Source organism: Alexandromys fortis, unplaced genomic scaffold, assembly GCF_014885135.2.
Source record: "Alexandromys fortis isolate MF-2015 unplaced genomic scaffold, M_Fortis_MF-2015_v1.1 scaffold_170, whole genome shotgun sequence".
Taxonomy (NCBI): Eukaryota; Metazoa; Chordata; class Mammalia; order Rodentia; family Cricetidae; genus Alexandromys; species Alexandromys fortis.
This window is the reverse complement of record NW_026068084.1, coordinates 525,135-538,282: the sequence shown is the minus strand read 5'-3', so window position 1 is coordinate 538,282 and position 13,148 is coordinate 525,135. Positions and strand designations below refer to the sequence as shown.

Below are 13,148 nucleotides of genomic sequence, written 5' to 3'. Positions count from 1 at the left end.
GCAAGCAGAGACAAGGCCATAGCCAGGTGGCAATGCAGCTTTCAAGAGACCCTCAGAAGTATGGAACGGTGGCAGACCTGGATGGCCCCTGCGGGTCATGTGTGGCAAAGGCACCCAAAAAACTGACAACGAAGCAGTAATGATTCCAGGTGTTCATCGTTGCCACCAATAAATGTGCTGTGGAATTCTTTGCTGTCTTGGTTAGCTATTGCTTTGTGGTTAGCCAAAAGAATAGATGCAGGGTCAATGAGCAGAAATTTCTACCCATCAATGTAACTCAAAGGAAAAATTGAAAAATTTCCCAAGTTGTAATGCTCACTTCATAAATTGTGGGACAGCGTGTCACTAAGAAGAAAATTTCTCCTGTTTCCCTTAAAATTCATATACAAGTCAAAGGCTGTACCACTAGTAAGTGTCATGTTCAGGCCAAGGAGTTTATGTATATTTAGTTCTTAAACTGTGGTAGTCAGATTTGATGTAATGTTTGCAAAACACACACACACACACACACACACAAAAGACAGAACAGTGTAGTAAAAAGCCATATTGAAGGAGAACTGAAGATTCAGGCTGGTGACACAAACTTCTGCAACGAAAACGAAACTACTTCCACAACCTGCTATACACACTTATACAGGCTTTTCTAGGTAAGTTTTTTGTTTGTTTGTTTGTTATTTTGGTGATGCTGTTTTTTTCTTTTATGTTTGATTGGCTGGTTTTAGAAAATCAATGCATTGGACTCATAACTATATCTGAATCAGGTTACAGTGTGTGTGTGTGTGTGTGTGTGTGTGTGTGTGTGTGTGTGTAAGATGGAATATGAGATGTTTACTTAGATAAGAAGTTAAGGAAATCGATGGTGATTAACCAAGAGGCTTGCAACTGGTAACTGGTTGACATTCTGAAAATGAAAGACCACGGAATGCTCAGCTGTAAATATGTCTGTTTCAGCCTGCCCCTGTGGATCATGGATCACCATAAAAGAGGGGCAGAGCAAGAGTGAGAGCCAGAGGTGGTTTTGAGGACAAGGAAACATTTCTGGACAGAGCAGGGCAGCTGCACGTACGAGCTTGCAGTGGCACTGTGAGAAAGACATGTGCAATCTCAAGCTAGACAAAAATCCCAGCACAGTGGGAGGTGAGCACACGGTCCCAGCCCTTGCTAACAGCATTTGATAGATGCCGGGAGAGAGGAAGACTCAGTTTTAAGAGTGTGACAACCACGTCCTGCCCCACAACCAAGAATAATGGACTAGCACAAACTAGACTCCGTGGTTAGAAAAGGGAAGAAATGATAGAGGATATGAAGTTAGTGGATAGGAGCTGGGGTGGATCTGGGAGGACACGGGTGAATACAATAAAAGTACATTGTGTGAAATTCTCAAGGAATTAATAAAAATATTATTTTAAAAAAGAAATGTCCCTTTTCACTCAAAACAGGAGGCAGGCACATCACATCCACCTAACTCTTGCAAATCTGTTAAATTACACTTTATTCAAACCCGACAAGATGTACTTTCATCTTCCAAGGATATAGTATAATTCTTTTCAGTGAAAATAAGTCAAACTTTTAGATAAAGGATAAATTCAAATTTCATATCAATTTCCAGGGTTCTGGGATGCTGCAGAGCCTTTTTGCAATGCTTTTATCCTAAAAGACAGAAGTAATAACAAAATAATAACATTTCCTCTTCACAGATGAAGCAAGAGACATTCCCCCCTCCAGAGAATTGTTTCTTCTCTTTCCATTATTAATCCCAGAGACATGGAAGTGGCCCTAACTGCAAAGACATTCCTAATTTCTTTAAGATGGAGTAGAGACACTTTAAAATGGCCAGAGGGAACTTTTATATAGAAAGATGTATATTCATATCCCCAAAGACAATGCAGAATACATAACATGTGAGCTCATGATAATTAGAAAACTAATAAATCATATTCCAGATATAATCATAACATCAACTGGATAAAAGAGCCACCATTGGATGTTCCCAAAACATGCCATGTGTCACAGAGGCATTCTGGAATGATAAATGAAACTCGTTTAACAACAGCTACATCAGTTTCAGAATTAGAATTAATACTGAAGTTTGCATACATTGGTTATCTTTCTGCATCTGATGCTTTCTCTTATGTTTTACTAGTCATAACGTTTGGAGGATGTTATTCAATGTTACAATTTTTGTTATTTAAGCTGTAAATGATAAGAATCACGCCTCTATATGACTATCCATAATCTAAGCAAAATGTTTACGTTTGTATGATTTTTAATAACCATTTCCTAGTTTCTTATCAAGCATCCTGTTTCATCTTTTTAATCACATTCATGAGACTCAAATCACCATTTAGTACCTATGTCATAAATAGCCTTCGGGAAGGCTGAGCACATCATGTCTATTGGGCAGGCCATAGCCGTGCACATGGCCTTGGAAAGGCAAAGGCAGCTCACAGTTGGCAAAAGCAGTGTATCCCACTTATCCCAAGCAAGCACTATACCTGTACATCGCGTGTGCCTCAGGAGTAGGTCAGAACGCCAGTTGGCTATAAATGCAGCACTACCTCTAGAAAGTGAGCCTTCTCTATGCACAACTCAAGTTCCATTCTCAAAGACGAAGTGAAGAGAATGGGGTACCTGTGCTAACCAGAGGAAGGCTTGCAATAATGAAGGATGGTGTGCGCTGCTTCTCTCCCCATCCAGTGAGCCTTCCTATGTTAGAGTTAATTACCAAAATACACTAAAATATTTCTAAAATTTGATTTATTGATTTTACTATCCTTGATGAAGGAAAATATCACTAATCTACAAATGAAGAAAAGTATACTGATACAGTCATATGTCTTACCTAGATATGAAATATTTTTGAACAATAGAAAAGTAATTCTTCAGCCATGATGAGACCTATATTATAGGGTCAACTCTTTAAAAAGAACATGCTCGACCCACTGTCAAATACTTTGTGGGAGGGACAGGCGAGCTGGTGGCTCAGTTTCCTTTTGTGGCTTGACCTGGCCTAATTCACTGAGATTCCTGAATCTATACGTTTTATGGGAGGGAATCAGGTATTGGCATCGCAGCCCATAGCTGCAGCATCCTTGCATCTCCGCTTACTGTGCAGTAAAAAGAAGACAAGCTACAATGTCACCCCTCAGGTCTACTGTTAGCAGAGGTCTGCAGACCTCTTGTCTGACTATCACACCACGTAGTCTCCTGATCCTTGTACACATGAAGGCGACCTTCGCAAGTACAGAGCTTATGTGTTTCTCTGTCGTGCTTCCATTGGCAATGCCCTGTCTGTGTTCATCTTACAACTACCCTTCCACACTGCAGGGGAATAAAGATGCTCGTGAAAGTTGAACAAATCTATTGTCACTAACCTGCTTCTCAGTTGCTCTCATCCAGTCACTGCACACACCCTCATGCCTCTGGTAGGGCACATCAGAAGCCCACTGTACTCTGGTGGACCCCTGACACGTAGCTCAAGTTAGTATGATATGCCATAAGTACAGAAGATACATGAGCAGAAAGTCAACATTTGCCTACAAATATTAATTTCTCAGTGGGCTATAAAAATAAAGAATTCCTTCACCTAAAGTCCTTCTAAAATACATCCTTAGGATTTTCCCTGATGATCAGCTTAAAGGCACTAGGTCTGGAGTTGAAGCCGAAGTCTTCCTATACAATGAAACAGAAACAGACAGAAGGCTGTGCCACATGGCCCTAAGTAGCCAGGTTACTTAGAAAGCAAGTTCAACACTGAAGATATATGTGGGACAAGAACACAGCATGCACAGATATATCTTTTGGATCCATATTTTAACTACAAAAACGGAAAGTTACTTCTTGAAGAAGAGAAAATAAATATAGGGAAATTGGAATTGAATGAAAAGATGGGTCATTTGGTAAGCTTGAAAATCAAAAATTTTACCAATAGTTTTAGTATAGTTTTCACATTGCTCTCAAGGGCTCTAACGATACAGAGTCTGATTCTTCATCAGTCTGAAGAAGAGACACTCAGCTGAAATCCATCTGACTGCTGATGCTGGAGTTAGTGACATAGCACTCCTGCAGTGTGTGATGCTTCATGACACCGTCCACTAGAAAAGGTAAAATAGACAGGCATCAGTCAATACATTTTGACTTAGATTATATAATGATATTCTAATGGACAAAAAGAAAGAAAATTAAGGGTCAAAATAATTTTCTTTGCAAATATCCATGAATAATACAATTTTATATTATACACAAAAATATGAAATAAGAGAGCTGCCTAAAAATAAAGGAAAGATAATGTTTTGGAGGAGATAAAAGGGTGACCTTAAATGTGCCCAGTCTCTTGGACTGCCCAAGGCTCCCACGTGATCAGTCAGAATCTGTCAGAGTTAGGAATGGTAATAATATCCTGGAATGGGAGTGAGGACTGGACAGAAGAGTTGGTACCCTAGATATCCTTCAATGGTACACTACTACATGCATTATGTTGTCTCCAAGAAATGGGACCCAGAGTGAGCTGCTTTCCAATGCCCTTCCTTGGCAGACTCCATTGACCTGAAAAGCTACCCTGACTCAGAAGTCATCCCCAGGCTTCTGTTGTCCCGTGAAGCTTGTCCATGAGCAATAACCCCATGCCATGTACCTGGTCATATATGTGAGTGGCTCTTCACCAGACTCAGAAGCTGGCAGACACTGAGTAAGCTTCATTAGCTTACATCCCAGACACACAACACAGTAAGGGGAAAAACAGCATCAGTGAGATTACGAAATGCAAACAAAACAACAACAAAAAGAATACTTTTCTTCTTGAGCCAGGACCCCAAAAAAAGTAGTTATTAAATAATTTTGTGTTAAGATCTTTCCCTTTCTTGAGTGAGAAAACACTCTGTGTCAGTTTGTTTAGCAAAGTCTATGAAATCTTTGAGAGTAAGTTCTAGAAAATCCTTCAAGTAAGGACGATAAGTATTCATGGTCATCTAGGTAGTATTTCAAACTGTATCCAAGAAATATTTAGTGCTAAAGATGTTTTTACCACTATTTCAATACATTGGAAAATTAAGGGTTGATAGGAGATAACTCATTTTTCTTTATTACACGACTTCTTTGAGCCTTAAATATCATGTGTCTCATAGTTTGCAAAAGAAAAGTACAGGCTGGAGTGAGAGCCCAATGTATAGAGCATACACCACTCTTCTAGAGGACATGAGTTCAGTCCCAGCACCCACTCTGGGTGGTCACTCCAACTCTGGGGATCCAACGCCTTTGGCCAGTGAAGGCACTTGCACTCACCTAGATATACATACCCATCACCATATATGTAGTTAAAATTATAAAAATAAACCTTTTAAAAATCCAATCTTAAAAAAAACTTAAAAATCTTTGATAGTACAGAATATACCCCAAATGTATTGTAGACTGTTCGACATCAAGATTAGTGTTAATTTAACATTGGGAAATCTCAATCAGGCTTTAAATTGAAACTACAATGGGAAAATAAATATCTCTGTGAACTACTCCACCCTTGGGGACACTTCAAATTAACAGGCACAGCCCTCACTGAGACCTCAAGACTGCCCCTTGGCCATTGCTCCTGCATGAATGTCTGCTATAGATCTGGTGGGGTCACGGTCCTTGGTGTGGGCACGACCTCAGAGTGGGTGTCACAGCCTTGGTTAGGTAAGCCCCTTTCTATAAAACCTTGAACACTATCTATGCTACCCCAGGAGACAGGCAGATGTTGGATATATGATGATGGGGAGGAAACATTTTCTTCATGACAAGAATCTTCCTGGTCTGAAGGATCCTCCAAGCTGTGCACGGAACAAGACACTGGAGGACCCAGGCCTAGACCTGAGCCACTGTCTGCGCTGTGCTGCTCCTTTTGTTATTCCTGGGGCCACAATGCATTCCTTTTGAACGTCGTGCTTTGAGCACTGGCCAGCTGGCTACAGAGACAAAGACACACTCCCAAGGCTGCCGATGAAGAGTGGCCAGGACGACCACACAGTGGGCAGCAGTAGTAGGGTGTGGGCGTGATTTTTCCTTTAAGAAAACTCCGCAGCAGCTTTGCAGTTTGATGCTCATGACTAAGAAATCAGATTTTGTAAAAGAACCAGCACAAAATGAGGAAGGATAACCATGGAAATGCTTCTGTTCTGAGCTCCGTAGAGAAGCCTGAAGTAACATGAGGCCTAGAAGTAACACGAGGCCTAGTATCTTTTCAATCTACAGGCCTCAGAATGAGGGAGCTGCAGATTTAATGAAGAAAGCCTGATTCCTAGGCTTGAAGAGTGGGCTTACTAGGCTATAACATGTGAAAGAAATGCTTTCTTAATTCTGACTACAGGTAGGATAGCTGGCTCAACTAAACTTAGCGCCTAGCACTCTCTGGGAACTTTGCACCTCTGCTCCTGCTAGGAATGGGTGGATCTCAGCATTCTTTCTAGTGCTATGATTTACTCCGTATCTTTCTTGTTTTTGAGAACACAATTGGAATTGAGCTTAGTGTCAGCTTTTTAACTTCATAGGAAAAAGAAAAACATGGTTTTCATAATGATTTGATCTCATTATCTATTAAAATTACACCAGATATACTCTGTCCTCTTTTCAAGTCTAGGAAATGACATTCATAAAAATGGCGACATGACATAGATGAATGCTAAACCCAATTATTTTATTAATCATTAAGGTCCACCGCAAAGCAAAACATTTTTCTTTTCATTTAATTCATTACTTGAAACTGGATGAGGTAATTCACTGTGGTAAACAGCAGAGATAAGTGCTGTCTCTGACAGGCTCTCCTGGGCCTGAATCGACTCCGCTTAGGAGGGCCTCGTTTCTTGCCCACCACATCTGGCCATACAGACATAAATGCCTGAGATTATGTATGTGAGTGTGGTTCTGAGACCAACCCAAATGAAACTTCAAGGAGTAATTACCTAAAAAGCTGAAAGCAATTAAGGGTACTATGCTTTCCCCAATTATCCTGAGGCTGAAAGAAGAGTCCCTGTGAAGTCACAGTATCTGAACTGTTGTTTTCCTGGGCAGCAACACAGACGATAACTCCCATTAGACTACAGCCTGCGGATGAAGGACCTCTGTCACTTAGCAGGTACACCAAGGACAAACCAGGCTCAATTCAGAAGCATAGCTATTGGGAGAAATATGTACCACTTCACTGCTGCACACACCGCAGTCTAAACTCACATATTCATAACTAAGGCAATTAGCAACAACAGAAGAACCAAAAGTTCCTAAAGCCTGGATGAGCTCAATAGAAGGTGCAGGCAGGGAGATCAAGTGCTGAAGGCCATCCCTGGCTATGTAGTGAGTTCAAAGCTAACATGGGTTGCAGGAGACCATGTCTCAAAAAACCAAATAAGCATGAAACCAAAGATCTCAAACCCTAGAGTGAGGACATTAAACTACACATCAGAAGTTTCAAAAAAACTCAATTTCATGATTTACATACAAGTAGATAGATATTTGACACATTTGTCAAAATGGCAGAATTGGGTGGAGCTTGGCCTTTTCGATAGTCTTTTATACTGCTTGCTTTTCTGACACATTGATGATTAGCATTACATATAAAACATAAGATAATGTGCTTAGAAGGAAAACTTATTATTTTGGGGGAAAAAAAGCAAACCTATCCCAATATTAAAATAAATTGACATGTCCTCTAATCTCTGCCCCCTGTGTTTTCACGTTACCTGGAGTCTTTCTCAAAGATAGTTCCAGGGACTTAGTGAATAAAATGCCAGGTGACACTATGAACTTCTAGGTGACTCTATGAACCGCCAGGTGACACTATGGATAACCAGGTGACACTACGAACTACCAGGTGACACTACGGACTGTCAGGTGACAGTATGGACCACCAGGTGACACTATGGACTGTGAGGTGACACTATGGATCACCAGGTGACACTATGGACCACCAGGTGACACTATGGACCACCAGGTGACACTATGGACCACCAGGTGACACTATGGACTGTGAGGTGACACTATGGATCACCAGGTGACACTATAGACCGCCAGGTGACACTATGGACCACCAGGTGACACTATGGACCGTCAGGTGACACTATGGACCAGGTGACACTATGGACCGCCAGGTGACACTATGGATCACCAGGTGACACTATGGACCACCAGGTGACATTATGGACCAGGTGACACTATGGATCACCAGGTGACACTATGGACCGTGAGGTGACACTATGGATCACCAGGTGACACTATGGATCACCAGGTGACACTATGGACCACCAGGTGACACTATGGACCACCAGGTGACACTATGGACCACCAGGTGACACTATGGACTGTGAGGTGACACTATGGATCACCAGGTGACACTATAGACCGCCAGGTGACACTATGGACCACCAGGTGACACTATGGACCGTCAGGTGACACTATGGACCAGGTGACACTATGGACCGCCAGGTGACACTATGGATCACCAGGTGACACTATGGACCACCAGGTGACATTATGGACCAGGTGACACTATGGATCACCAGGTGACACTATGGACCGTGAGGTGACACTATGGATCACCAGGTGACACTATGGACCGCCAGGTGACACTATGGACCACCAGGTGACACTATGGACTGCCAGGTGACACTATGGACCAGGTGACACTATGGGCTGCCAGGTGACACTATGGATTACCAGGTGACACTATGGGCTGCCAGGTGACACTATGGATTACCAGGTGACACTATAGACCAGGTGATACTATGGACCAGGTGACACTATGGACCACCAGGTGACACTATAAATCACCAGGTGACACTCACCCTGAGTCCACCTGCTGGTGGCCCCGATGTTTCCATCTGCTTTTCTAACTGTTCTTTCTTCTTCCTCTTTGCCTCCACTGATTGGATATCCAAAATCCCCCGAGATGCAGCCTTTAAGAAATTCAACCAAGGGAGATTACAGGGGAAAACAAAAGTATCTGGTGTCTGAATGTGCCTGTTTTGCTTTTTAGATTTTCCTTTGGGGTTGGGAAGTTGGGTTGGTTCGGGTAACAGGGCAGCATGCTACAACAGCCTTGCATAAAACATGGCCATTTTCAAGCACACAGAATTCCTCCTTCAACCTAGATCATTCACACTGATCATCATGGTGGGTTTATCCTGAGGACAGTCTCAAGTGTGAAAGCCATCTGGGGCTATTTTCACAGTAAGCAATGTAAATGCATGCAGTTCCTGGACACTTGGACATCATTTTGAGAGTGGTTATCCCTGAGTATAAAGCCGTGAATGCCATCAAGCACGTTCCAGCAAGGGAGCAGGGTAGACTGTAGAAAGTGAAATCAACCGCTTGTCAAACAGGCAAACTATCGTGCTCTTACCTCTTTCTGTCTTCTTTCTGCTGCCTCTGCCAGCTTTGCTCTTTTCTCTTCCTAAGAAAATTCAAGAGAAAAACCAAACATCACAGACCCCCACACACCTTCACTTTAGAGGCAACAAAAATAAATAATGTGTAAATTGAAACAGTTTGTAAAAACTTAGTATGGGTGTAAAAGCCTCATATAGAAAGTCACTATAAGAGCCCACTAAGATGTGCTGGAATTGTAGTCCTAGATACTAATGTGAGGGACTATAAGTAGGATTACTGGAGCCCAGCTCAGGACTAGCCTGAGCAACATGGCAAGAATACACCTTCACCCGAACAAAATAAATCAGAATAATCCCGAGTTCTACAAGTATTACAGTATTTATTAAATATTTGACTTTCTGAATTTCTCTCTATAGACCAATATACCAGATTAGCACACGTAGAAATTGAGGATAATTTGGAACTTAGTTCAAAAGGACAATGAAGCAGGATGAAGTTAGGGGAACCATTTAGAACCAATGGGCTGATGTTGCTATGTAGAGTGGGGAAGACAAGACAAGAAACTCAGGGGGCACTTGTCCTACCTATGCAGGCACCATGCGGTATTTTTCTCTGCCCTTTACTTCTCTTGGGACTTCTCATGGGTGTGATTTTTAACCATTCCTTCTCCACACCAAGTACACTCATCCATCCATCCCAATGATTGTCACCAACTTTTCTAGGCACTAGGAAGCCAGCCATGAAATACAGACATCCATGCACATAAAGTTTGAGTTCTGTAAGCAAATACACACGTGTGTGTCTGAAGAAAGTAAGTACTCGGGGAGAGATGTAATGATCACAGTGGGTAAGGAGGTGGCAGGGGGTTGCTGGACCCACAGCCAGGGCAGGGAAATCTTAGGTGCTAAGTAAAATACACCAGTGGGCCCAGCGGTTAAGGGAAGAGGATGGCGTTGGGGATATATGGCTTAACAAACGCTGGCAGAAAGATACTTTTCTCTGAGCTAAACAAAACTAACATTTAAAATCAACAACAGCCACAAAGGAAAGCTGAACTTTCCCACATCGTCTAAACAGTCACGGTAGTATCTATAGCCTAGTGGCTAACGGACTAATATACTTCCCTAAATTCTTCATTGCTTCAACTAATTTTTAGCCACATCAAGAACCGATGTAGGGAGAAAAAAAATTTATGTTATGTGATCAAATACAGGCAAAAATATTAACACAAGCGTACAGTTGGAGCATAAGGCTTGTTTATATTCTAATTTCAAAAAAAAAAAAAATAATGACTGCTTCCACACAAATATATCCCAAATACAGCAGTACTGGAAACCTCTACACCTAAAACGTACTGCTTGTTTATGTGTGATTCAAAGCTGGGCTGGCCCCCAGCTGTTACAAACTGAGTAAAAGCAAGCCGCCGGTTAATAAAATATCCACTAAATGGCACGGGCAGCGGCGCGTCCAGGACCTTCTCTGTACAGCTGGTAAAGACACGAGAAGAGGCACACGTCGAGAGCAGCCCCTGGGGACAGACCAGCCCCCACCTGTCCTACCCTAGACGGGTCCGCAGGACAGCCGCGGAGAGCGTCCGGCCGCCCGGCAGGTTCACCTTCAGCCCGGCTGCATGACAACGGCCGCCGCGAGCTGGAGCAGGGCGAGACAGGCTACTCACCGGGCTCGGGGATGGCGGTGCGGACTCCGCGGGGCACGGGAAGCACAGCCCCATGGGGACGCTGGCACCTCTGGCCCGGCTGGGGATCTTCGCAGGGGGGCTGTGGCTGGCCCCGCCCAACGACAAGCCCCGCCCCCACCTGACCCGCGGCAAAGTCCCGCCCTGTGGCGAGACCCGCCCCCACCTGAGGGGCAAGCCCCGCCCCAGGCCAGCGCCCCCCAAAGCTCCGCCCAAATGCTAGCACCATCCCTGTCCGGCCTATAGCAAAACCCTATCCTACTCGACATAGCAACAAGCCCCGCCCCTCCAGGCTTACCGCAAGCCCCGCCTCCAGTGCGAACTAGCTCCACCTGACCCGGCGGCAATCTCCATTCATCCGGTCCAGTATCAAGCCCCGCCTCTGTCGCAAACCCCACCCAATAGGATTTAACAACAGCCCAACCCACGGTCTTCACTCTGGGTCCTGAATCCCCACTCTGGCAAAGCCCCACCCATCTGCGACAAGCCCCGCCCCTGCTGCGTCTCCATCGTTAGGCTCCGCCCCTTCCAGTCGAGCTCCGCCTGACCCACGGCTCCGCCCCACCCACTTAGCTGTCAGCCCCTCCAAATGAGAACGCCCCACTCCCACCCGTCCCCCTCACACCCCCTCCGTCACCGCCCTCACTCCTCCCTCCCCACTCTCACCCCGTCCCACCCTCGGCTCTCGAGGCCCCACCCTTCGAGGCTGATTTCTCAGGCTCTAAGGCTGTGCAATGCCCAGGTCTGAGCCCAGCCCACCCTCCCCAGGAGCTCTGCGCATGCGGACTTATGCTCTTGCAGGCACCTGTTGAGAAGACAGTTGGGAGAGCAGGAACTGTGGCCTCTGATCCCTGAAACCCGCAGTCCAGTTTGCTGTCAGCTGCCCTGTCTGCCTCTCAGTGGGGTCAGTGCTGTATCGCGGAGTCGGCAGGATGAGAGAGCCGCCTCTTCTTCCCGTCTCAGAGACAGATGCGGGCGACTCGCGTTTCCCTCATGGGAAAGCAATACAGTCCAACCAGAAAGACTTCCATGAAACGCGGCCCAGATTTCCAAACAGTAAGATTCCCCTGGCGACTGCTTAAAACTAGATTTAGAAACGCTAGGGCCCACCTGACATTCATGTCCAGCCCATGTCTCCTCACATCAAGGCTTTGCAGTTAATCTGCAAATTTAAGGCATTTCCAAAATGCAGCTGTTTGCACTCAAACACGGCGCGTGTATTCTTTCTTTTAGATGGGACAGTTGACAGTAGTTATGTATGTATACGTTCTGTCTTCTGGACTGTGTAAATTGGTGCCATTTCCATTTCTTGTTTTCATTATTTCTTTTCTTCCTTCTCCCAGCCTTCTCTTTCTGTCTGGTTCTATTTCTCTGCTTTCATCATGAATTACACATTATGGTTGAGGGGACAAATGCTTCCAATTTCTTGGGTAAGCACACAGAAACTATTATTTGAAGTTACTGTGCTTCAAAATAGTACAAATATATTTCAATTTTTATTTCTTATAGACATGTTGAGAATTTACTTCCACATTATCAACTTGGAACTTTCAGTTCTTCCATTTTTAAGAATTTTTACACCTGGATAGTTTCAGGTTTTAATAAGTTCATGGAACTACAACATACAATTAACACAAATTCATCTCAAGCGTAAGGTTGCTGATGACCATGGCTCTCAAGTTTCCTTCAGCTTAACCAAATCCCTATTTCTTCCTAGTCATTCATCTCTGACCTCCCTATTCTTAGAGTTTACATTAGAAATCTTTCCATGTTAAATTATTTCTCTGCCTCTTTAAGGTGTTCTCCTCCTAGCCTCTTAGCAGCTCTGTAGCCCAGACCTTTAGCAAGGATCAGAGTGTCACTTCTGAAAGACAACACTCAGAAATGGTTATCACCTCTAGTTCCCCATCTCTGTAGAAGCCCTGAGTGTCTGAGTGCCAGTCAGCAGAGGCAGGTGGTCCAAGGGCATGGGACATCCTGTATCCTGAGGCCATTCAGCTTCTTTCCCTTTGGTTCCTGTGCCAGCTAATCTTGGTTGCCAACTTCACACCCGATTAAGTATTGCCTTTTTCATGTTAGCCAGTGGGCATGTCTTTGGAACATT

General features: G+C 44.0%; 1 protein-coding gene and 1 long non-coding RNA gene across 8 annotated transcripts; one reads left to right on the top strand and one right to left on the bottom strand.

Annotated features, from left to right (window-relative positions):
* Positions 1–553: 553 nt before the first annotated feature.
* Positions 554–11,415, bottom strand: Svip (small VCP interacting protein). 7 transcript variants are annotated; one of them, XR_007588737.1, is made up of 6 exons: positions 11,027–11,326; positions 9,933–10,124; positions 9,362–9,412; positions 8,805–8,915; positions 3,926–4,094; positions 554–1,650 (listed from the first exon to the last, which is right to left on the bottom strand). XR_007588737.1 is itself a non-coding variant. In XM_050122107.1 (5 exons), the coding sequence occupies exons 1-5, from the start codon at positions 11,271–11,273 to the stop codon at positions 4,012–4,014; spliced, it is 684 nt and encodes a 227-aa protein (XP_049978064.1). In that variant the 5' UTR covers positions 11,274–11,288; the 3' UTR covers positions 1,371–4,011. The 7 variants fall into 7 exon arrangements, 6 of the variants coding, with proteins under 6 accessions (XP_049978065.1, XP_049978068.1, XP_049978066.1 ...); XM_050122107.1 differs by having other exon boundaries at positions 1,371–4,094; positions 11,027–11,288; XM_050122108.1 differs by lacking the exon at positions 8,805–8,915 and having other exon boundaries at positions 1,367–4,094; positions 11,027–11,415.
* On the top strand, positions 4,104–8,849 carry LOC126488567 (uncharacterized). Its single transcript, XR_007588741.1, has 6 exons — positions 4,104–7,874; positions 8,092–8,151; positions 8,229–8,248; positions 8,309–8,425; positions 8,583–8,679; positions 8,720–8,849. It is a non-coding gene; the product is annotated as an uncharacterized lncRNA (long non-coding RNA).
* Positions 11,416–13,148: the final 1,733 nt, after the last annotated feature.

Excerpts from the sequence above, each read along its gene's own strand:
- Svip (XM_050122107.1), bottom strand. The coding sequence starts at position 11,273 with ATGGTGCTAGCATTTGGGCGGAGCTTTGGGGGGCGCTGGCCTGGGGCG. Across the intron at positions 8,916-9,361 it reads CAGAAAGAAGACAGAAAGAG|GCTGCATCTCGGGGGATTTT; the intron begins GTAAGAGCACGA and ends AATTTCTTAAAG. Across the intron at positions 4,095-8,804 it reads CACCAGCAGGTGGACTCAGG|TGGACGGTGTCATGAAGCAT; the intron begins GTGAGTGTCACC and ends TACCTTTTCTAG.